The sequence below is a fragment of the Cryptomeria japonica genome, chromosome 5 (genome assembly GCF_030272615.1).
Source record: "Cryptomeria japonica chromosome 5, Sugi_1.0, whole genome shotgun sequence".
Lineage (NCBI taxonomy): Eukaryota > Viridiplantae > Streptophyta > Pinopsida > Cupressales > Cupressaceae > Cryptomeria > Cryptomeria japonica.
In genome coordinates this window covers 836,698,693-836,724,903 of record NC_081409.1, presented here as the reverse complement: position 1 = coordinate 836,724,903, position 26,211 = coordinate 836,698,693, and the positions used below count along the sequence as shown (strand labels likewise).

The 26,211-nt window shown below is 36.2% G+C and overlaps 1 protein-coding gene across 3 annotated transcripts in view; it reads left to right on the top strand.

The window, feature by feature from the left end:
- Positions 1-7,227: 7,227 nt before the first annotated feature.
- LOC131052675 (formamidopyrimidine-DNA glycosylase) overlaps positions 7,228-26,211 on the top strand; it is a 245,963-nt gene continuing 226,979 nt past the window's right edge. Inside the window, exons 1-2 of one of the 3 annotated variants that reach the window (XM_057987248.2) lie at positions 7,230-7,461; positions 7,584-7,922. In XM_057987248.2, coding sequence (XP_057843231.1) covers positions 7,694-7,922 — 229 coding nt within the window. In that variant the 5' untranslated portion in view covers positions 7,230-7,461; positions 7,584-7,693. Of the gene's footprint in view, positions 7,923-26,211 lie in introns of all 3 variants that reach the window. The other 2 variants (XM_057987247.2, XM_057987249.2) reach the window with 2 other exon arrangements.

Sequence of the window (26,211 nt, the reverse complement as noted above, 5' to 3'; positions counted from 1 at the left end):
CTCAACCCATTCTATTCCATCTTTCTTATCGAGAGATTGTCTGCAATCTTTTCAGACATTTTCATCCAATCTCTCGAGGGGGCATATAATTCCTTATTCTGGGGCAACTCTGTATCAGTTTATCTTATCTTCTTTGAAACAACGCGACAAGCCGCATTGTCTCAAAGAGGGGCAAAATGTAGACACCCAAAATTGTCATGTCTAATTAAATAAATATTTTATTTATTTAATTATCTAAGCCTAATTCTTCTATTAATTAAATAAATTTTTATTTATTTAATTAATTCATTTATCCTCTTCTAGCCTTATTTCTCTTCTCATTTAAATAAATACATTTATTTATTTAAATTATCCCTTTCCTAAATTAAATAAATATTTTATTTATTTAATTGTCCTATTTCTTCTATTAATTAAATAAATCTTTATTTATTTAATTAATTCATTATCTTTTTCTACACATGACACATGTCATTCATCTCTTAATTCATACACTACCTACCTCTTTCATTATTTTGGTATTTCTTATACCTACCCTCTAATCCTAGCCGACCTCTCTTTTTACACCTCTCAATCTTAACCCTCCATTTCTTATTGTGTCTTCTATTTAAGGAGATGCTTTCTTCATTGACAAACCCTAATTGCTAATGACATATCCTAATGACTGATTTTGGAGGACTTGGCTACACTACAATTCTACTTGCAACCACATTCCGTTCTTTGTTGAGCTCTTGTGCATACAAAAATCTGAGAGCAAGCATATCAAACAAGATCAATGGAGATAGGAAGAATGGAGATCAAAACCCTAGTGGACATGTGAGGGTATAATCTTTGTGATTTTGAGTTATTTGCATTGTCTTAGGTTATCTTCATATGTTATGGTGGATCTTTGTTCATTGTTAGGCTAGGGTTTGGTGGTTGAATCCATTTTAGTCTTTCAAATATTGTTGTTTATTGCTATCCATTTTCACCATATACAGGTTCAAATTTCCAACTAAGAATATCTTCCTCATTGTTCAACCAAGCAGAAGACAAGTGTTTCTTGAGATTGATGAGGTTAGGGTGAATACCTTCAATGTTTTGCCATTTATCACCTATCCAATACTCCTCAACCAAGGAACCGAAGACACTTTTATAGGGGGCAGCAAAAGGGGCCCAATCAGGGATTTCCAGCAAAGGCTTATCAAGAAACCATGGATCTTCCCAAAATCTAACTTTCCTACCATTACCAACTCTCCATTTCACCCCTTTGGCAATGTTGTATTTACACTTAGAGGCATGATTCCAAATGTGAGACTCGTTGATACTGAAATCAGAATTAATGAAAGAGAAAAGAGAAGAAGACAAAAGAGGATACTTACTTCTCCAAATTTTACACCACTCACTGTCAGAGTGGAACAATCTCCAAACCTGTTTAGACAAAAGAGCTTCATTGAGGGTCCGGATTCTCCTCAGGCCCAAACCACCTTTGCTTTTTGATCTACAAACCTTGTCCCAAGCCACTAATGCCATTCTTTTCTTTTCCTCTACCCCAGACCAAAGAATTTTTGTTTGAATTTTTTCAATAGCATCAACAAACTTAACTGGAATTCTAAAGAGACTGAGGGCATAAATAGGAATGCTTTGAAGGGATGCGTTAAGAAGTTGTAGCTTGCCAGTCTGACTTAGGAGAGCACCTTTCCAACCAGCAAGATTTCTTTGAAATTTATCCACCAAAGAGCTCCAAAAGGAATCGGGTGGAGCAATGCCCAGGGGGAGGCCTAGGTAGGTAGCAGGGAGATCAACAATCCGACATTCCAGAATTATGCTAATTCTATGATGTCTTCTCTCAAGAGTGTTGATGAAAAACACTTCACTTTTAACCCAGTTGATAAGCTGGCCAGAAGCAGATGCAAATTTGCAAAGGGTGTCCTTCGGGATTCTGGCTTCTGAAATGCTTGAGTCCCCCATAATGATGGTGTCATCCATAAATTGTTGGTGGGAGAAAGTATGATCTGTAGAGGAGGGTTGGAGACCTTTAAAAATATCTCTAGTCACCATGCTTTCCATGGACCTACCAAAACATTCAGCCATAATTATGAAGAGAATAGGGGAGATGGGATCCCCTTGCCTCAATCCTCTAGAGGCTTTAAAGAAGGAGGAGGGATATCCGTTAACAAGAACAACAAATGAGGCAGAGGAGATAAGTTGCTTGAAGAGGTCCACACATTTGTTAGAGAGGCCAAACTCCAAAAGGACCTTCATGAGGAAAGACCAATCGACCCGGTCATAGGCCTTATATAGGTCAAGCTTGAGAATAAAACCCTGCTTCTTAGCCATAACAAGGGAATGGATGTTCTCATGGATAGTTATGATGGAATCAAGAATTTGCCTTCCTGGCACAAAACAATTTTGTTGATGACTGATCAGAGAGGGAAGATCATTCAAGAGTCTGGAGGTTAGGACCTTGGAAATAATCTTATAAAAAGAGTTGCATAAACCGATTGGCCTGAACTTATCCATGGAGTCAGTACCTTGAATTTTGGGGATTAAACCAATGAAGGTGCCATTAATTTCTTTCAGAAGTTTTCTTGCCCCAAAAAATTCTATAACCCCACTGGAGACATCTTTCCCAACAATATCCCAGAACTCTTGGAAAAAGAACATAGGGAAGCCATCAGGTCCAGGGGATTTGTTGCCTTCAAAAGAAAAGATAGCATTTCTGATCTCCAAATTCGATGGGATGGAAATTAAGAAAGCATTCTTCTGCTCATCAATAAGGCAAGGAATGTTCTGAAGGAAGGAATTTTGAACATCATCATCCAACCTTTGATCCCTACAAAGAAGATCCGAGAAGAAAATTTTGGCCTCATTTCTTATTTCCTCCTCCTTAATTAGCTCCACATTGTCCACCATTAGTTTTTTGATCCTATTAGCCCTTTATGTTTGATTGTCGACATATGGAAGAATATGGTATTCTTATCTCCTTCCTTCATCCAAATACATCTAGACCTCTGCTTCCAAAAAGCTTCTTCTTTAGCAATGATTTCAGGGTATCTTTTGAGGATCTCATTTTCTTAAACAATAGTCATAGTAGAGAATCTATCCTTCTGGATTTGGACCTGTATTTTATTGAGGTCTTCTTGAATTTTTCCTTTGGCCTCAAAAATATTCCCAAAGCTAGATTTATTCCAAGTTCTTATGTTGTCTTTTATGCTTTTAAGTTTCTTCACAACTCTATACATGGCAGTACCCTCAACTTGAATGTTCCACCATTCCTGAATTTTATGAGTAAGATCCAGATGTAAAGTCCACATTTTTTCAAACCTAAAAGGAAAATGCCTTCTCTTGTTTATGGGGTCAGCAATAAGAGTTATGGGATAGTGGTCAGACCCAACACAATTGTGAGCAGATAGAGAGTAGAAGTAGTGTTTGTACCAATCATCAGAAATAAGAGCCCTATCAAGGCGAACTTGAATAAGGTCATTTCCAGCCCTCCTGTTAGTCCAAGTGTAATCGAAACCCTGCATCTCCACATCATTAAGATCCCAAGTGTTTATAAAATCCATGAGGGCCAGTATGCTATCCAACTGAGAAGGGCTTCCACAAAATTTTTCCTCCTCTCTCAACGGGGTGTTGAAGTTTCCCATGACCAGCCAGCTGAGGTTCTTGAAGCTGTCCCTTATTTCCATAAGTTTTTTCCAAAAATTGCTTCTGGATTTCAAGGTGTTAGGAGCATGAATGTTTGTGAGGACCCAAGAGGTTTCATCTTTTAAATACTCAAATTTAATGCAAGAAAAATTGCTTTCTTGAATAAGAACTTGACCTCTAACACTATTGAGATTCCAAATAGTTGCAATGCCTCCAGAGGCACCTTTTGAGCTACCACCAGAGATGCTCCCAGATTTAAAGAAATTCAAAGCTTCAACCTTATCTCTACTCATCTTAGTTTCTTGAATAAGAAAAATATCAGGTTTACTATCCCTAATCATATTCTTAATAATATCATGCTTGTGCGGATTATTAAGTCCCCTTATGTTCCAAGAAACAATCTTCATAATTACTTACCAATTCCTAACTCCTTCAGAGTCCTCTGAGTCCCATCTGCTGGCCTCCTTATCTCTGACTTTGTGGTTTGAAGGTCATCCTGGGGATGAGGAGACATACCCTACATAACCTTGAGCAATTCTATTAGACTTCCTTAATTGGGCGACAGAGGGAGTGGATCCATTTTTGTTCATGTGTTTTGGATTTTTCCTTTCAGTTTCTTTCTCAAAAACCGCTTTAGGATTGCTAAGGATTCTAGAAATTTCCTCTTCATTACCCATTTAGGTGATTTGGATTCATGTGAAGAGCTATTGACTGTTTTAGAGGCTTGATTTGAACCCGAAAGGTTCAGACCCAATATAACACATTTTTGGGCCTCTTGAAAATCATAACTGATTGTGAGAGGGGAAGAGTCAACCTTTTCTTCTTGTGATCCAGTGATCTCCCCTTCCTCAGATTGTTCCATTCCTTAATATCCTTATCCTTCTGATCCTCTTCATTGGAAGCTTCCTTACTGGCCAAGGTGTCAGCAATTACTATCTGGGTATTTTCTTTAGAAGATTCATTATGATCTATTATTTCCTCTCTTCGGATCTGCCCTTCCAGGGGGTTGTCTGCTTTCATTCTCTCCTTCCTCAGAGCTTCTTGGGGGGGAAGATGTTTAGAGATAGAGGCTGAGGAGACCACGTCCTTATTCTCCCCCAGGGGTCCAAAACAATTGATATCAACTAGGTCAGTTTCCTTATTTTTTGAATTTTTGACTTGCCAGACCTTTTTCTTCAGAGCCTTTCTACTTTCTACTATAGTTTTGGCTTGCTTATTCTCCCCTTTGGGCTTGAGAGGACAATGTTTAGCGCAGTGACCTTATTTTTTGCAGTGGAAGCAAGCAAAGGGGATGGATTCGTATTCAATTTGTTGTTTCCAAGTTCCCAACTTTGACACAATATCTATCTACTCGGGCATATCTACATCGTGAGCGATCCCTACACAAAATCTGGCATGAGCGAGCCTCCTTCTTGAAGCTGTGACTAGATCTATTGAGAGGAGCTCACCAAAAGAGCTTGCTATACCTGAGAAAATACTTTCTGCCCAATACTCAAGAGGCAGACCTGGTAACTTAACCCAAACTGGGACTTGCACCAGAAGAGAATCACTCTTATTTAGATCCGAGTGCCATTTCTGGAGGACCAGAGCTGTCTTTCCAACCAACCAAGGGCTACCATAGAGGATCCTTATTTTGTCTTCATCACATGAAAAAACAAAGGCGAGAAGACCTTTGGGCAAAGCCGAAATTTTAACATTACCTTTCAAAGCCCATTTCCATTTAACATAGGCCCTAACGACCTCAATGTTTGGACGTGGTCCCATAAATTTTCCCACCAGAGAGTTCGACATGCTGCTTATGTTATGATCCACAACCGAGTCAGGGATAGAGATGGCAAACTTACCACCATTCGGATCCGATATATTCTTGACAAGAGGCAGGGAAGATTTCCCAGATGGTCCAGTTCCAAAGAGGGTTGACCACTTTCTAGTTTCTTGTCCAATCTCACAAACTGCTTCACGTGGGCTAGACCCCCCAACTGCATTTCCAGGACCCACATTATTCTCTGGCAGAGTATCGTCATCCTGCAGAATATCCGGAGCCTTGTCCTTCTCCCCCATCTGGCCAACTCCATCGATTTGGCCGCTTCCTCCATTGGACCCAGAGTTCCCGCCTTGCAAAGAATTCAAAATTTAAAATCTATCACTGCCGCCTTCTCCTCCTCCACGCGAGCTCTCCATCCGTACTGCAATATTTATTGATTTTTGTTAACAACCTTATATTTATAATATAAATAAATTTTACATATAAAAATTATTTATATGTTTCTTCTTTAGTAATATGTGAGGTTACAATTAGGAAATTAATTAAATTAGTCTTTTTTTTTCTAACTCTAAATTATTAACTATAACTACCTAATACTATTTGATTACAATACTTGTAGTAATAATAAAATTTACAGTAATATTTAATTAGAATCACAATCATAATATAATTGATTAAATTTTTTATAAATATTTTACAATCATTTTAAAATTTCAAACAAGAATTATATTTTGTTTATATATTGCAATCTTAAAATTAACTAATTGTATACTAAAATGATTTAAGTTATTTTAATTTTATTTTGAGTTTTAATTTAAAAAATTAAATCTTACTTGAATTAATTAAACACATTCTAATTAATTCTAACTCCAATTTTAATCTAATTTAAGAATTATATAATTATAATGATAATATAATCTAGATAATTATAATTTAAAAAATGAAATATAAAAATAAATCTAGCTCAAAATATGAGCTAAACTTATAATTCAAATCTTAATAAAATAATATAATTATATGAACTTATTTTAATAAAATAATATATTTTTATTAATTTATTATTATTTTTTTTTTTAAAAAAAACTTCTAATTAATTTTGAATTTATATATAATTTTTATTATAATCAAACAATTTTAATTTTATTGAACTATTTTTATTAAAATAAAAAATAACTTTTAATAAATATCCATTAAATTTTTTTAATTAAATTCATGTGAAATCTAATTATATAAAAAGAACACTTTTATTCACGATATAATTATGACATAATATGAGGCCAAAAAGGTAATCGAATTGCATGTAAATTGAAGAACCAGGTAATATTCATATATTTAAAAATTTAACTAGGTCTATAGCACGAACATTGAATACCAAGCAAGCTATTCAATGCTTTTCTACGAACCCAGTCAGTGGTTTAATATGAGATGTTTTTGGGATTCTGTAAAACCGTGAATGAAAGTGACGGGCATAAATAATTTTTTTTAATATTCTCTCTTATAGCAAAGGACAAACATGGCATATACATAAATTTAAATTTAATATGATGTGACATTTGATAATGCAATGAATTAAATGAATTAAAATTTGTAATATAAAATAAATAGAAAATTGAATTTTACACTTACTGTTTTCAATATGAATCAATAAGAGTAAAGAAAAATGATATTTTTATAATTATATAAAATCTTAAATAAATATAAACTATAGAATTGTTTTTAAATCTGATTGGTCAGCTAAAAAAATATAAATGACCTAAGTAAATGCATAAATATCCTACCTATCGCAAGAACTAAAAAACTATAAAACGTAATGCAAAATAAAAAGCACAAAATCACGACTAAGATTTACACCTTTATATCCATGGCATTACTCTTCATCCGTACCATTTGAAATGGTAGCCGTTTCATGGCTCTTGTTAGCACATCCCACATTATATAGCTAAACATAGGATGGTCGACTGAAGGGTTATACAGTACGGTTGCACTGGACTGCAAGTAACATAACACGCGCTCCCATATGTTACACCCAGCTTCTCTTCTTTCCTTCTGTATACAACCGAAGAAATGAGGTGTGAATGTTGACTATCGTATGTTTCTCTTTTTTTCCTTGTCATTTTGAATTTAGAGTAGCAAGGAAATAGCAGCTCAGCCGAAAAATAATCTGGGAGGTCTTTTGGTTGGCAAATAGAAGAATTCAAGTGGAGATTTTCTCATGGGTATAGAGATTTTGGCTTGAAAAAGAGAGGAAGGTACAGTGTACATTTTTTGTGGGCAGTTTGGAGAAGAAGATACAAGAAAACAATGCCTGAGTTACCTGAGGTGGAGGCTGCCCGGAGGGCAGTGCACGAGCATTGTGGAGGGAAAAGGATCATCAAGGCAATGATTGCAGATGATCCTAAGGTAATTGATGGTATAGCTCCTTCTGAGCTTGAGAAGGGAATTGTTGGCAAGAAGATAATTGCTGCACACAGGAAGGGCAAGAACATGTGGTTGCAGCTGGATTCACCTCCCTTTCCTTCCTTTCAGTTTGGTATGTTTGCATTTCATTGCCGAGGTTACTTTTTTTCTATTTTTTGCAACAGGCAAAGTTCTCGCAGGCCTAGAAGAGCTTGATAATCTTACAAGAGAGTATACTTTTTCTTTATCTGTTGAATCCCATTAGAGGTAGTGAAGGGTTCTTATTATTTGGGGAAAATTGGGTAAGATTATGGGTCTATCTTAAACATAACGAGGGTAAAGTTTGGTTCACATTACTATGATGTGTTGACATGGGCCAAAATAAGATTCATAAATATTGGTCACTCACAATTTCAACTCCATTCAACTTTTCTTATACCCACCAGTGCTTTTCCCTTTATTTTTGGCTCGGCAGGTCTTGGGTGAGTTTACAAGTTCCGCCTTTAACACGACGAGACACGTTTAGGCCACGGATCACAATTTAGCAATAGTTGCCAATGGTTTTAATTTTCTTTTTTTGTTAAAATATTGGGTGAGGTTATAGGTTTACCTAAAATTTGACGAGGGATAATCATGGACCATATTCTTAGATATTTAAAGCATGGATCATGCTTGATTGTATGTTAATCTCATTTTTTCTTACAAATAGCCATAACTTTCATTTTTTTTTTCTGGCTTGGTAAATCTTGGGTGAGTTTATGGGCTTGCCTTCAACACAAGAAGGAATAAGTTTGTGCTATGGTTTTTTAGTTCAGAAATATAGGACAGTCAGTGTACTCCATAATTGTTTCAACATAAACTTCTACATATCTGCTAGAGTTATGTGTCTATCTTAAATTTGATCAGGGATAATCTTGGACGACATTCTTAAAATTGTTGGCATGGATCATGCTTGATTGCACTTTTATCTCATTTTTTTCTTATATATAGCAATAACTGCTCGGTAAATCTTGGGTGAGTTTATGGGTCTGCTTTAACACAAGAAGAGATAAGTTTGTTGTCATGTCTCCACCAGATGATCAGATCACAGCCTGTATTATACCATGGTCTCAGCCCCTTAAAAATATAACTGAGGTGATTTCAATAAAGATGGCACCAAATATGGTGCTAGCGATCCATAGAGGAAGTTGATTAAAATTAATTTAAAGAATTAATCAAGGGCAGCGATTTTCTAAATGGAAGAGATATAATTAAAATTAGATTATGAATTCAAGGCAGTGATTAAGGATGAAGGGTTATACTCTTTCAAAATGTAGTGATTGTGAAAGGTTGTGACTCCCTCAATAATAAGATATAAAAGGGAGATCAATTCATTTGAGATCTATCATCCAACAATCATCAATTGAGAAGGAAGGAATATATCAATCAGTTATCAATTGGGAAAAAAAATCAATTTAGAAATAAATGATTATTCTCAAAAGGTTGCACTAAAGGGCGGTGACTCTTTCACCAATAAAGGAGAGATCAATGGAATGGGAAGAATAATTCATTCAAACATCATTCTAGCATATTCATCAATCCATGAAGAAATATCAATAAAGAGAAATCAAGCAATAATCAATAATCTAGCAAATACATCAAGCAATATGTTTTGAATTTGAGGAAGTGCCTTGCAAATAGGAAGGACGAAATCCCTTCCAATTTCATGAGAGAATAAGGATGAAAACCCTTATTTCTCTTATCAGGTTTGGATGAAAAACCAAATCTTGGTCAAGGAGGACGAAAACCCTCCAAGGTGGACTAAGAGTTGGAAGGATGAAACCCGTTGTTGCTCTTATCAAGTTTGAACAAAAAACCAAATCTTGGTCAAGGAGGGCAAAAACTCTCCAAGGTGGACGAAGAGTTGGAAGGACAAAAACCCTTTTATGGTCTTGGCAAGTTAATGACGAAAACCCTTGACATTGCCATTGTTGAGTTTGGGAAAAAACCTCCAATTCAGCAGATTTGTATGCATTTTCAAAGAATTCACAATATAATTGATTTAGAGAATATGCTATTATTTATTGCAGATTTATAGGTATCCAAAGAATCCATGATATGATTGATTCTGAGAATTATGCTATGGTTTATTGATCTGAATATTATAAATTGATAATTTTTGACAAAGCTATTATCAATGTGATTAAATATTATTGTTTTAAGACAAAAATCAGGAATGTCCCTAAAATGGACATTACAATTGGTATCAGAGGATTGATCCTGCCAACCAGCATGAAAAAAGATATAAACTTCACGATGACGAAAAATAACAATCTGGAATAGTGCCAATTTTTATGACAATGACATGAAAGTTGGCATGGATCACAACTTAAAATTGAGAGCAGTTCAAATACACCAAAGCTTAACATGGGCATGTTGAGTGATGAGAGGAAGGAATGGGTGTAAACTACCTCACCACAACCCTGCCAAAGAGAGGGAGCAGACATACCAATAGCCACAGATGTTCATAAGAATCATAATACAATAGATGGTCAGGAATTCACCATACCACAAACCAATCCTAAAATCAGCAGTGAATTCCATAGTCTAATTATGATAACAACAATAAGAAAATCAATGATGTCAGCAGCAAGTCAATCCATGGTATCACGAATAAGACAATTATGATATCAAGTTCAATAGTAAATAAATCCTGATGTCGACTCATAAGTAAGCATTATATCAGTCACAAGTCAATCTTGTTAAGTAAAGAAGTACATAGACTTAAGAATCCATACAGGAATTGCCTTCTAAGTTAAGCATCAAAACCCTTTTCCTCATATCCAGGATCTCAGCCAAGGGAAACCACAATTATTGTCTAATACCCAAAATTTAAAAGCGCACAGTTGAACAATGAGTAATAGAATAGTCCATCAATATAAAGGGCATAGTCTATCCATTAGGTATACCTCAATAATGAGGGTAAGTACAACAAACATTATACATATAGATATTGAACCAGGGTTAACAACCTGTAATGTCCCTTTCCGAGGAGTAGATGGAGTGACCAATTAGCCTCATTTAATCCTTGTAGGCTAAAGTGAGGATAAAGGGAATTATTTAAGTTAATTATTTAGTATTATCCAATTTAGTACTTTCCTGGGGTAATGTTATTTACTTAATAAAGTGTTACAAGTGACTTAAATGAAGTATTTACAAGGGAATTAATAAAGTCAGTTTATTCTCAGGATTTAAATGAAATATTAAAAAGAGCAGGAATTTGAAAAGTCTTTCTAGAGGCTTCCTGGGGTTGTTATAAAAGAACTTTTTTAGAGCTCATTTGCTATGCTTAGATTATTTTTCTAATTGGATTGGAGAATATCTTCAGAAACCAAATCCTAGGACAAAAAACCCAAGGGAAAACTAGTTTTAGTAGTGTAAGATTCTACCTTAGCTAGTGTTGGACAGATTACATAGATTTCTCATTGGATTTAACAATTGAAGTTGCAGAAACAATTATGAATTGCCTTCTTAAATATTTACAGATTCTATATTTTGAGATGCTATTTAGGAAGTGATAGCAGTGGTAAGTAAATAAGGGAGGTCATGGATATTCAAATACTATATCAGAATGCTTTGTATATTCCTTACAAGCTGAATGCTGCCCTGTAGAAGGAAGGGCGACCTGATATAATGCTGTTGGGAGACATTTTCGCCAGCCACCAATCCTAGAGAAAGGTCGTGTGAGGGAAAAGAGCAGGTCGGGGTTTAAGAGGCATCATGGTAGGAGTATCAAAGGCGTTGGGTTTTAAAGATAAGCTGTCCCTTCTCTGATGTGAGTTAGGTTCTTCTAGTGGATGAAACATGATGTTTCAGAGAATGCCATAGGAATGTTTCTATGAGCTGGGCATGGGTAATTTTAATAGTCTGAATGTTTCTACGAGCTGGGCATGGGTAAGGTAGTAGACTTGCTCAGTTTCCTGGAAAGTGAGAAACAACAGATTGAATATACCTTCAGCTATACACATAAGATGTTTGGTTGGGAAGTATTGGTGCGTGTTTTATGACACACTGAACACAGAATAAAGATGCCCAAAAGACACTCTATCATCTCTTGAATAAAATCACTGCGTATGCTAAGATTGCAAAGAATATCATATGGTGATTCCAATGTTTACATTGCGAACTAGCGACTTTAATGCTGGATATGGCTCATTTGGTGATGTTTTCTGGTAATCCAAGGGGGACTTGCAAATTTCATTCACATTGAAAACTTTTAGCTATAAAAACTCCTTTTTTTTTGGGATTTTCTCGATTTTGAATTTAAAAAAGAAAAAGTAAAAAGGAAAAGGCTTCGGCGATTTTATACTATTCCTAGGAATTTAAGAGACTGTAGTGATTGGGTGAAACTAAATCATGCTTTGGTTTGCCAACTTAAACGATTAAACAAAATGGGTGCAATCTTCAAGGGTTGTGCTTAAAATTTTCACACCATGAATAGTACCATAGAATGAACATTACTTATCCAAAGGTAGAAGTTAAACATCCACAAAATATGCTTAGGCTAACTTTCCACAATGAACAAAAATCATCTGTTCATCAAAAGTATGAGCAACGATTTCACCAATCAATTCTATCAAATCTTGCATTCATTTAATAACTTTCAGAAAACAAATACTATTGTATGTTGAAGAAAATATGAAACCATGCAACTATAAGATAACTTCGAGATTCAAAGCAATGCAAATGAACTTTATTATCTTAATAGTTTTAAGCAACAATTTCACCAATCTCTCCCTTACAAATGAGAGATGATGGGTTTATATAGAGTCTTAAAATGAATGAAAGGCCTAGATTAAACAAAGATCACCGGCTAAGATCAAAACATAGATACCTTAACTATATAGTTATCCAACAAGAGCAAATAAAAGAAAGACATGTGTCTGTTAAGATATAGCCCTCGTGAATCTAACTGATGGTAAATCGGTTATTATCTGGAGAGTGATATATTAACAGAGCATATAGTTTGGAAATTAAACATAAACAAACTAATTGTTATGAATGGTTGCCTCCGTAGGGACATGTCCATACGTGGCAACTGCCACGTATGGACATGTCCCTACGGAGGCAACCTTTCCTCTTGTATTGAAACCGGATTCAATGATGGAGACGATCAATAACTCACGGCAATCAGTCTTCCAGAATTGTTGTCATTATTCTTCGATCCATATTTCACAACATGGTATCAGAGCCAGCATATTAAGAGAATAAATTAGACAGCCATATTACTCATAAGCATTTATCGGAAGTAAATAACAAATCAACGTAGAGGCTATATACGCAGAGGATATATCCGACTAAGAAAATATTCAAAATGTCAAGTAATATGAGAGTGGAAGATAGATTCGAAGGAGCCTCCAACTTCGTTTCCTGGAAGATACGAATCATTGCCATTCTTGAAGAACTAGAATTAGAGTCTTACATAGAAGAAAATCTAGACATGCCAAATGATGAACCAGAGAAATCTACTTGGAAAAGGCGTAATAATAAAGCAAAGAAAATAATTATTGACTCAGTCAAAGATCATATTCTTCCATCTATAGCCAGACTGCCTAAAGCATATGAAGTATTTAAGACCATTAAAAATACATATGAAGTTAACAATGCGAGCAGAATGTTAACCTTGAAACAACAACTTTTAAACATAAAGATGAATAAAGATGATACAATATCTACATACTTTTCAAGGATATTTGAAGTAAAAGACCAATTACAAACTATTGGAAATGAGGTAGATGATCAAGAAATCTCTCTCATAGCCCTAAGAGGATTACCAATTTAATGGGAATCCTACATTCAATGTATTAGTAGAACACCCCCCTTACCCAAATTTGAACAACTTAAGAATGAGTGCATTCAGAGGAATCTTGACTAATCTCAAGAGGATTAGGGACAAATAAAGAAGGAGAAATCCAAGCACTTAATACAAATACCTTCAACAAAAAGAAAAAGTTCTCCAAACGGAAGAGAGGAAATAAAAACCATCAGAAAAGAGATATGTCTAAAATTCAGTGTTACAAATGTGACAAATATGGGCACACTCACAGGAATTGTCCAGAAAGGAAGAAAACACAAGCTACTCTAGCCAAAGTCAAAGGAGAAAACTCACTTTTCTTCTTAGCCCTATCAAGCGAAATAAATACAAATAAAAACACTTGGATCGTAGACAGTGGAGCATCAAGGCATATAACTGGATTCAGAAATCAGTTTGAAACACTTAACGGGCACTCAAGTGAAGAGGTTACTATTGGGGATAACTCCACATATCCTGTGAAAGGAATTGGGACCTGTACTATCAAACTAAGAAATGGAGTATCTCTACATTTAAAGGATGTTCTGTTTGTACCTGGAATAAAAAGAAATATAGTCTCAATCTCAGGCCTAGCTGATCAAGGATATCGGGTTACCTTCAATGAAGATAAAGTTCTACTCTGGTCTAAAAATATAAATATCAAAAATGCGATAACAGTAGGTTCAAGAGATGGTAGCCTATACAAACTATGCAGTGATCAAAAGGAAGCACTAAATCTTGAAGTTTCAAATAATAATGAATTATGGCACAAAAGATTAGGACACCTAAGATATAGTGCTCTATCCAACATAAAGAAGATTACTTCAGGACTGCCCCAACTAAAATCTGAACACACAGGCATTTGCAAAGGATGTTTCTTGGGAAAGAATGTGAAAGTTTCTTTTCCCTCAAGTAAGCACAAATCAAAAGTTATTTTAGAACTAATTCACTCAGACCTATGCAGTCCCATGTCAACACCATCCCTAACTGGATCCTTATACTACATAATCTTTGTTGACGACTACTCTCGAAAAACATGGATATATTTTCTAAAGTGCAAAGACTCAAATGAAGTACTATCTAAGTTCAAAGAATTCAAGGCACTAGTAGAAAACCAGTCAGGGAAGAAAATTAAGGTGTTAAGATCCGACAATGGGGGAGAATATACATCTGACAACTTCAAAGACTTTTGTAATTCTGTTGGGATTAAGAGGGAGTATACTGTACCATATAATCCACAACAGAATGGAGTAGCAGAAAGAAAGAACAGAACCATAATTGAAGCAGCAAAAGCCATGATGCATGACCAAAACTTACACACTTCATTCTAGGCAGAAGCTTCAAATACAACAGTCTACATTCAAAACAGATGTCCGCACTTAGTTCTAGAAAACATAACTCCTGAAGAAGCTTTTACAGGGAACAAACCAAACTTAAGTCATTTAAGGATATTTGGCTGTCCCGTATATATACATGTTCCTAAAGAAAAGAGGACAAAACTAGAACCATCCGGAAAAAGAGTTATCTTCATTGGCCATAGTGAAAATACTAAAGGAGATCGCATTTACATTCCAGGGAAAAAATCTGTTGAGATAAGTAGAGATGTAAAGTTTGAAGAAAACACTACACTCAAAGAACCTGAGGATGATAACATTACTAAAGAAGAAGAAGATCACATAACTAAGATTGAGAGGGAGAATATCATAGAAAATTCCAAACCTTCAGACACTGAGAGGGAGGACATCATAAGAGCTTCTGAACCTCTTGTTCATGAAAATATTGAAACACACAATAACAAGAAAAGACCTCTATGGGCAAGGAAAATGATTGAAGAGAATAATGTAGAACCAAATGAAATTTCCAAAGAAAATAAGAGAACAAGAACTCTAAAATGTTATGTTGCACTTCTAACCGAACTCACAAATTCTGAACCAACAAATGTCAGAGAAACCTTATCAAAACAGGCTTGGAAAGATGCTATGGTTGAAGAATATCAATCTATACTAAAGAATGATGTTTGGGATATAGTGCCTAGACCAAAAGACAAATCAGTTGTCTCATCCAAGTGGTTATTCAAGATCAAATATGCATCTGATGGCAGCATTGAAAAACATAAAGCTCGCTTTGTGGCCAGGGGATTCTCTCAAAAAGCAGGAATTGATATGAAGAGACATTTGCCCCAGTTGCCCGGTATACGTCAGTAAGAACAATCATTGCAATTGCAGCATCCAAAGGATGGAAAATTCACCACATGGACGTAAAGATTGCCTTCCTAAATGGTTCAATTGAAGAAGAAGTATATATAGAACAACCAGAAGGATTCACCATACGTGATAAAAATTGCTATGTTTGTAAACTAAAGAAAGCTCTCTATGGGTTAAAACAAGCACCTAGGGCCTAGTATGCAAGGATAGACAACTATCTCTCCAAACTAGGGTACTCCAAGAACCTAGTAGATCCCAACATCTACTTCAAGGCTTCAAATGGCAATATGATTATATTGGTCTTATACGTGGATGATCTTTTGATAACAGGAGAGGATAATCTCATTGAGAAATGTAAGCAAGATCTGGCAGCAGAATTCGATATGAAGGATCTAGGGCTTCTACATTATTTTCTGGGATTAGAAGTATGGCAAAAGAAAAACTACATCTTCCTAAATCAAGGAAAGTACACCACAGATATTCTAACTAGATTTGGGATGATGGAGTGTAAGCCATTAGCTACACCAATGGAAACTAATTTGCACAAGCTAAAAATTGAGGCAGAAGATTTAAAACCTACAGATCCCACACTCTACAGACAAATCGTCGGTTCACTCATGTATTTGGTAAATACTCGTCCTGATATCTGCTATGCTACAAATGTATTAAGCCACTTCATGTGTGAACCTAAGAAGATACATCTAATGGCTGCTAAACACATTCTAAGATATTTACGAGGCACAATTGGACTTGGCTTAAAGTATGAAAATGTTGAGATTCAACTTGGAGGATTCTGATTGGGCCGGAAGTACCACTGACCGGAAAAGTACTACAGGGTGTTGCTTCAGTCTTGGTTCTGCTATGATATCTTGGTTCAGCAGAAAACAATCAGCAGTTGCACAAAGCTCCATCGAAGCAGAATATATGGCAGCCTCCATGGGAGCTCGTGAAGCGGTATGGCTAAGAAAATTATTATTTGGATTATTTGGAAAAACTCTGAATTCAACAATAATTCACTGTGATAATCAGAGCTGTATCAAGCTCTCAGTAAATCCAGTTTTTCACAATCGATCCAAACATATTGAGATCCCTTATCACTACATAAGAGATATGGTAGATCGAAACGTCATAAAACTAGTGTACATCAGTACTAAAGAACAAAATGCTGATATCTTTACCAAGCCACTTGCAAGATTGAAGATAGAATACTTCAGAAGTAAACTTTGTATGACTAGATTATAAGTGAGATTGTTAGGGTGAAATTCCTACCATGTGTAGTTTGTTCATGAATAAATAAATAAAATGTACATTGCAATAGTCTAACTGTGTTCAAGAAGATGACGATCTTCTTATGTTTAAGGTTACTATTTCAAGGTGACGATCTTGACAATAGTTGACCAAGTGTCAAGATTGACTACATTAAGTTGTTGTCCCGGACTCTGCCAGATATCTTGATCCTAAAGTATGTGATCATCTCATGATTGACTTCTTAAGTGATTGTCCCGGACTGATCCGGATATCATGATATTGAGTTTATTGTCATGACAAGACTATATTAAATGTTGTCCTGAATTGTGTCGGAAGTCATGACAGAATATGCTCCCAAGAAAATTACTTAGATCCACTCCTGCTAAGAGGGAGTGTTAAGATATAGCCCTCGTGAATCTAACTGATGGTAAATCGGTTATTATCTGGAGAGTGATATATTAACAGAGCATACAGTTTGGAAATTAAACATAAACAAACTAATTGTTATGAATGGTTGCCTCCGTAGGGACATGTCCATACATGGCAACTGCCACGTATGGACATGTCGCTACGTAGGCAACCTTTCCTCTTGTATTTAAACCGGATTCAATGATGGAGACGATCAATAACTCACGGCAATCAGTCTTCCATAATCGCTGTCATTATTCTTCGATCCATATTTCACAACAACATGGAGCTTTCTTATAGAAGAATGCATCCTTTATCCCCTTTTTGTGGCAACATATTGGATGAACTTGGACACAAGAGGATTAACCTCTTCCATTGTGACATGTTTATCTTGAATTCGATAACGTCCAAGTCATCAGCATAGGTGGCAAAGGCATTCTCCTAATCCAATTCCTGTTTTTGAAAGGCATCCTTAATGGAAAAGAAGGTGGATGCCTTAGTCAACTTTTGCTTAAGGATTGGTCTTGTGAAAGTGAAGAAATTCTCTTGAGCTTTTGACCTTCAGATTTTCCATGTTCATTTCATTTTCTCAAATTGCTTCTTTGATAGCAACTTCTCCGAGGTAGGCCAGTATCCTTCCATCAAGCGCCACAATCCGCCATGTCTTGTATTCTGGATAGTAACAAAGAAGTTTGCCAATATGCTAATATCGATTCTTCCATGAACTTGACAACTTCATTATTGATGTTTGCCATCCATTCCTTATATTTCTTTAGCTGTCACCTTCATCTCTTCAAAGTCTTCAACTATTTCTTGTGGAAGAGCCAAAGGCGGGGGGAACCGCTGCATTTCCTTGAGATATAGGATTGATCAAGTGTTGGAGACAATCTCTCAATTGCTCATTCTCTTTCCTTAATTCTTCTTTCTTTTCTATTTTTCTTTTTAATCTTTCCTTGATTGTCTTTGAAGACAACATGACCAAGGTTGGTGTCGCCAACCCTCTTCCACTTTGAAGTGATTTTAGATTTTGGCTGTGCTCCCTTGCTGGCGAACTTCATTTGAACTTTCCTTGAAATTTCTCCTTGAGTGGTCATCTATTTCCTGAAAAATACAAAGAAATTAACTTTTCTTTCAGCATGTGAATTCTATGTCTGATGAGATTTTTATTCCTGATTTCAAACTTCATTGTCTCAACTTTTCACCTTCAGCCTGTTATAAATATGAAATTCTATGAAGAAATCAGACTATAAATGAAAAGAATCTGCTCAACACTTAGTAAAATTTGTGAAGAATCAGCCTTGAAAACAAAAAAATGATGAAAAAGAAATCAGTCCACAACTCGAATTTTGGACTTTAACTTCGAAAATTGATGGAGAATCTGCTTTTATTTCTGAAAGAAGAAGAAATACTTCCAGAAGTTGATCCAATTCGTTCACAAAATCAAGGAATTCTCTTGTTGTTGCTCTTCAAATGCCTTCTTTCCTCTTGAAATTAGAGAGAAAGCCCTTCCAATTCGGACTTAGAAGAAGTGTAAATGAAATGATATGCCAAGTTGAATTAATATAAGGCTTAGAAGTTCGAACTTCTTTAGCATCTTTTTTTTTTTTGTAGATTTCAATGAACCTAGTCCCTTTCACATATCTTCTTCCTTGTTTTTCTCTCCTAAAGATGGCAACTTTATCCTTCTAGAACATTCCAAAGAATATTCTCTTCTTCTTCCTTGGCGAAATTTCATAGTGAATTGTATTTTTTATCTTGCCAATGTAGGTTGGCGTGTTGGCAAGGAATTTTCCCTACATTTTCTCTTCTTGGGCGGACTTGGACATATTTCAAGGAACTTATGCTAAGTGTTGGGTGGACTTCATGTGTTGCCAAGAAACTTTCCATGTTTGCTTGAGCGGAGTTCACACTTTCCTAGGGAAAATCCATGAGGAAGAGGGCAGACTTCATTAGCAGTTGGGAAACATTTCATTCGGCTTGGGCGGAGTTTGCTTGTTGCTAAGGAAGATTTACTTCACCTTGGGTGGACTTGGTGTTGGCTAAAGGAATTTCTCCTCACTTTGCCATTGGAAATCCTCTCATTCTTTGCCATTGGAAATCCTCTTCAATTTGCCATTGAAAATCCTCTCATTCTTGCTTGAACACTTAGTAAATTTTCTTGCTCCTCACCATGGATTCCTAGCATGTTCATTCTGGAACTTTTGGATCAACTTCTTATCTGGAGAATTTTCTTGCTTTTCCATCTTGGAGATAGAAAATTTTCATTTTGAAAACAAGAACCTCGTTTTCTTGACCTAGGTGACCTAATCCTAGGTCAACTTCCCAAAAAGCTGAAAAAAGCAAAAAGAAAAAAAGCAGGGAAAAAAGTTGCTTCCTTGATTGGCTTCAAAGTGTCAAAAATGAAAAGGCAAAAAACAAAAAGCCAGAATTCCACAAAAATGGGAAGTTGTCAGAATTGACCTCAAGCAGTTGCGTTTTTTGGCCTTGTCTTTGCCTTAGCACTTCTGTGATGTTGAAATGCCTATTTGATCATGATTGGTCCAATTGACCCGAGGTCTTTAGAAAAACACTTTGAAAACCCCTAACTCTATACTTACAAAGATTGGCGACTCAAAATACTACCCTAAAAAGCGAAAATAAGGGGGTCCCCATTTGCAATGGGGCGATGTGTGAAAACGTCACAACTTCTAGTGCCACCTCGAATAAATGTTCCTGAACATTTCAAAGGTAAAGACTTGGTCCACACTTAGAATCTCTAGAAAATTCAACCCAACCTATCAAAAGACTAGGGGACATACTTAAAAGGGCGGAAGAATCCTGAATTGGATCAAGGCACTTAGTCTTTGATTACCCATGTGTGTGCAAATGATTCATTCCAATTCACAAGAACATTGTGACACTTAGAATCCACCGTGATGAGCTACATTAGTTATCCATACTCCAAAAGCATCTCGGATAGAGCCTCGTTGCCAGCAAACGTCCATAGCAAAATGTGGAATCATAAACAATGCACCTGAATCGTTTGGTAGAATGCTTGAAAGCAATATGGTGTCATGCCATACTCATAAGGAAGGTTCTGTTTAAATTAATTTAATGAAAAGGATTTGAAAACTTTAAAGCAAATGCATTTTGGTGGGGATAAAATTGAATTCTACTATTTTGTCAACGCTCAGCTTGCAGAAAAAATGGGTGTGTTGAAAAGGCTTTAGAAACCTTCAAGGAAATGCAATTGACAAACATAAATTCCAATTTGCAATAGTATGGGGGCCCTTGGAATGGAATGTGAAGGCACATTAGAGCAAATGAACATTGGTCAAAGGCACATTGAAATTTTCCACAACATAGATAAAATTTATATGTTAAAAAGATTTTCAAAGGAATCTCTTTTAATGGCACAAATACAACATTGAGATGAAAACATATATTTTTGTGAGCTAGTCATTTGAATAAGAAGTCCCACTTACAACATATGGTTTTTATTCCATTCTTAAAAGGATTGCGATCGATTATCTTTTGGAGTGAATATTCCTTATAGAAGTTCATTTGTCAAGTAAATGCACTGAGCGGTCACTTGAAAGCGGGTTCCTTGAATATAATGAAATTGCAAATGAAGAAATCCTAAATTGGAGGACATGTTTTTAGTGATTTTAAAGGATTCACTTTCATTGGAAAGATCACCTAATTTGGATGTACAAATAAGTTGCAAACATTATGTGTGTAGATGTTCAGAAGTATGTTATGTAAGTTGCAATCTATTCCATAAGCTTATCTTGTGATCTTTTAGATATGTCATGTGAAAATGTGTAGCTTGCTCCAGATAAGATGATCACAATTTATTTTATAATGCATCCTAAAGCTAGTGCCAAGGTTACAATGTGGGTTATTGCTAAGAAAACACCAAAATGAAGGATGTTGAAGAATAGAAGCTGATATAAAACAAGTGACACAATACATGGCAATATACTAACAAGTGAAACTACCCATGATAGAAATAGGGAAGGAAACACATAAGAATGATAACAGGTTACAGGTGGACATGTTGAATGGGATAGTGGTAATTTTGTATATGATAACTTCATTTGGATCAATTGAATATTACTTTGTATTTGTATCTAGAAGGATTAACAAGCTTGATGGACTAAATTTCACTATTGAAAGGTGCAAGTGTGGGAAAATTTATGGTGGTCATAGACTATCTTTACAAATGGATCATCTCATGATAGGAACTCTAATGTACTATTATTCCACCTTGTAAATCGTGGTGCTTTCAAGAAAAGAATGAGAAATACAAGCTCAAAGTTTCTAGAACCGACAATGTAAGTGAAAGTTGTGACACTAATGAATGTTTAGGAGATTTTGTTGGTGAGCTCAATTTGAAGCATGATCAGATCCATAACTTTAGTGATAAGCAAACATGATTGAAGTTCATTAATGCATTGGGTCAAAGGCATAGATGTTCCAGTATGTAGCTACACCCCGCAATGTAAACAAAGAGTTCATGATGAGATGGCCACAAAGACAAAATAACAATGAAGATGAGTGGATGAGGATTGATCTACACCTGTGTTTTTTGTGCCCGTGTTGTCTGTTCGCACAACATTTCAACCTGCAACTTGTTTTTTGTGCATGATTGTTTGCAGATATTTGTGATTTTCATCGTTTTTTGTGACCAGGGTTTCAATTTTTTGCGGTTTTCTGCATTTTTCTAAAATTTGGCTAGGGTTTCTGTTTTTGGATCTCTTCAAGTTGTGGCCCATTCCTTTTTAGTAGAATTTTTAACCTAGGATTTCACGATTTGTGCCTTTAGACTTTGAATCAAAAAAGTTTTTGTCTTGGGATCTGTGCATCAGAATTATTTTTTGCCTCTAGGCTTCAAAATTTGCCTTTGTTTTTTGTGCATTGGGTTTTGTGCCTTAGGTTTCGTGCAATTAGATTTTCACTAGTGTTTCACCTTTTTGTTTACCTTGTTTTTGTGCCTCGGGAAGCGTGAAAGATGGCGTCTTTGATGAACATTATGTTGGAAGGCAATTAGAAATTCCACAACCGCAACTACAACACCTAGAAGCAGTGAATGATGACGATTTTCGAGTATTGGTGCTACTCGTCCTACAATAATGGGTCAAGATTAGGACAAATTTGATGAGTGGAATCGAGAAGCCATGATGCTTATCAAATTGTCGGTCATCAATGATCAGTTGCCTCAGGTGCCCTCAGACAAGACAGCTGTCGAAATCTAGGATCATTTGAAGAACCTACATGAAACATTAGAGAAGAGCCGCACGTTATTTCTCAAGAACATGCTTTTCTTGATCATGTTGATTGAAAAGATGTCTTTGTAGGAGCATCCCACGAAAATCAAGGACATCTGTGATCAGTTGGAGTCGATTGGTCGGAAGATGGAGGAAGAAGATATGGTAGTCATCACTCTGAAAAGTCTACCAAAGTCTTATGAGCATTGTTTTGAGACGTTTAACATTACCTTGACTAATGTTGACTTGAAGTTTCTAGATATTTGCAACAAACTTTGTAGTAGGATTGTTGGAGACAATAGTTTGGGAGCAGTGCTAGTTCATCCACCACAAAACAAGCCTTCCTAGCTAAATCCTTTGCTAAGGACAAAGGGAAAAGTTAGTCCTCTCAGTAGAAAGGCCTAGGTCAATCCTAGGACAACTCCAAGAAAAAGAACATTCAGTGTAATTGTTGCCTTAAGTATGGTCACATGAAGAAAGACTGTCTGCAACGCTTGGGCTAATGTTGCAGAGCACACTGAGTAGAAGGAATTCGCCTTTCACGCCTTTATGGGTAAAAGATTTGCAGATCATGTTAAGTCCTCTGCCTAGTACATTGATTTAGGCCACCAGTCTGCATACTCGGTGTTCTTTATTGACAACCTTAAAACCAGGAGGCTGCATCATATAGACTTCTTCCTGTAACTCACGATTGAGGGATGCACTCTTGACGTCCATTTGATAGACTTTCCATCCAAATTGGGCTAATATGGGAAGGACGAGCCAAATTGTACTCATTTTGGTTGTAGGAGCAAAAGTCTCCTCATAGTCAATGCCCTCTTTCTATGAGAACCCTCTAACAACTAGCCGATCCTTGTACTTATCAAGGGTTCCATCAGCCTTATACTTAACTTTATACACCCATTTGCAGTCAATGGGCTTCTTCTTGGGTGTAAGATCAGACAAAACCTAAGTGTTGTTCTTCAAAAAACTATGGTGTTTAGCTTCCATAGCTTGTTCCCACTCAGGTATACCTTTAGCTTGTGTATATGTTTGAGGCTCATAAACACATTGAATGTTGGCCATAAGAGCAAAATTTTCTGTATTTGCTACTTGCTCTTGTTTCTAGATGATCTACCCTCAATGAGCTCATCGTCATGAAGATCACCTATGGTCTTGACCCACCATTTAGGTCGGAGAGTAGAAGTACCAACATTTGATTCATATGTACCAACATTTTCGTGATGAGTGCATTCTTGATGTCAAGAGTGCATTCCTCAATGGTGAGGTATAGGAAGAAGTGTATATGACGTAGCCTTCTGGTTTTAAGGTTGTCGGTAAAGAACACCAAGTATGCAGATTGGTGGCTTGGATCAATGTACTAGGTAGAGGACTTAAAATGATTTGTAGGTCTTTTAGCCATAAAGGCGTAAAAGGCAGATTCCTTTTGCTTAGTATACTTTGCAACATTAGCCTTCAACTGAGACCCTCCCGACATCTTCTGTTTAGAAGCCGTGTTGCAGATGGTCTTTCTTCATGTGACCATACTTGTGGCAATAATTACACTGAATGTTCTTTTCCTTGCAGCTGTCCTGGGATTGATCTAGGCCTTTCTACTGAGAGGACTAACTTTTCCCTTTGTCCTTAGCAAAGGATTTAGCTGAGGAGGCCTGTTTTGTGGAGGATGAACTAGCACCACTCCCGAACTATTGTCTCCAATGATCTTGCTGCAAAATTTTGTTGCAAACATCTGGAAACTTCAAGTCAACATTAGTTGAGGTAATGTTGAGTATCTCAATAAAGTGCTCATAAGACTTTGGTAGACTTTTCAGAGTGATGACTACCCTGTCTTCTTCCTCCATCTTTTGACCAATCACCTCCAACTGATCACGAATGTTCTTGATTTTTGTGATATGCTCCTGCATAGACATCTTTTCATCCATCATGATTGAGAAAAGCATGTTCTTGAGAAACAACGCGCGACTCTTGTTTGACGTTTCATGTAGGTTCTTCAAATGATCTCAAATTTTGACAACTGTCTTGCTTGTGGGTACCTGAGGCAGCTGATCATCGATGACTAACAATGTGATAAGCATCATGTCTTCCTAATTCTGCTCATCATATTTGTCCTAATCTTGACCCGTCATAGTAGGACGAGTAGACTTGCTCGAAACAATCTGGTCAAGGCATTGATACTCAAAAATCAACATCATTCGTTGCTTCCAGGTGTTGTAGTTGCAGCTGTTGAATTTCTGACTGCCTTCCAACATAATGTTGGTCAAAGATGCCATGTTTCACGCTTTTCAAGGCATGGGAAATGAGGTAAACGAGGTGAAGAGCTGGTGAAAATCTAATTGCATGAAACCCAAGGCACAGATCTGAATGCACTCTTCTAGTTTTGTCTTTCTCCTTTTTGTACTCTTAGGTTAAAAGTACACAAAAACTATAAATATCCCCATCATAGGAGGGAGCTGCCCCTCTCAAACGTAGAGGTTGTCACTACTCTTCGGGCAAATAGGGTTAGTTTTGGAGAAACAATCGCACTGACAAATCTGTTTACCAAGAATCATTAAGGCAGATTTGTTATATTGTTGACACACATGTATATGTATGACGTTGAATTATAAGCCATAGTATGTTTAAAAAATGAAAAATTTAAGCTGACCCACAAATTCATTAAACAATCATCATTTCGCATGGTTCCAAGCCTCTCCTAGGTTTAGAACAATTCCCAGGCTTAGAACAATTGGCCATGGAGCTACTCCTTTTTGACTTGGACATTCTGATGAGCACATGCTTGCATTGATGAGAGGGTGGGGGGTGAATCAATGTAAGAAAAACTTTTACTTTTCCAAAACTTAGCAACCATAACAATATCAATCACACAAGATCTAACAATTTTGCAACACAAGAACACAAGATTGTGGAAACCCTTTTGGGAGAAATCCATGACAAAATATTGCTTACATAAAATTCTCTTAAAGTTTCATAGGCATCAACCTACTAGGGACACCAATCCCCACAATTTGTAGGCACCAACTCCCATAGCTAAGCACCAACTTAGCAAGAGACACCAATCTTTTCTTTAGAAAGTACCAACTTCCAAAACAAAGTTTTACCTTCTTAGATATTGTTTCTTCAATGGATGATGGATGTTTCTCTCTCTTTCATATATCTCTCATTTAAAACTCATACACGTTGCTTTGCATATTTTCCTTAAACGATTTCAATATAATTCTTATAATTTCATTCCTCCACTTCTATTTGCTTCTCCTTGAATATCTTCATATACACACTTATAACTCTTCCATAAAATCTGCTTGCAAATCCTCAAATCCTTTACACATACTTTTCCTCTAAATCTGTTCTAGATCTGCTCTAATTCGAATCATAATTCTGCTCAAATCTGCCACATAACTCCTTTACAAAATCTTCTCATTAATAAGTTTACTCTCCTGTAATAAATCAGAATGATATGTCTTATTGAATGATCTTCTTGTATAT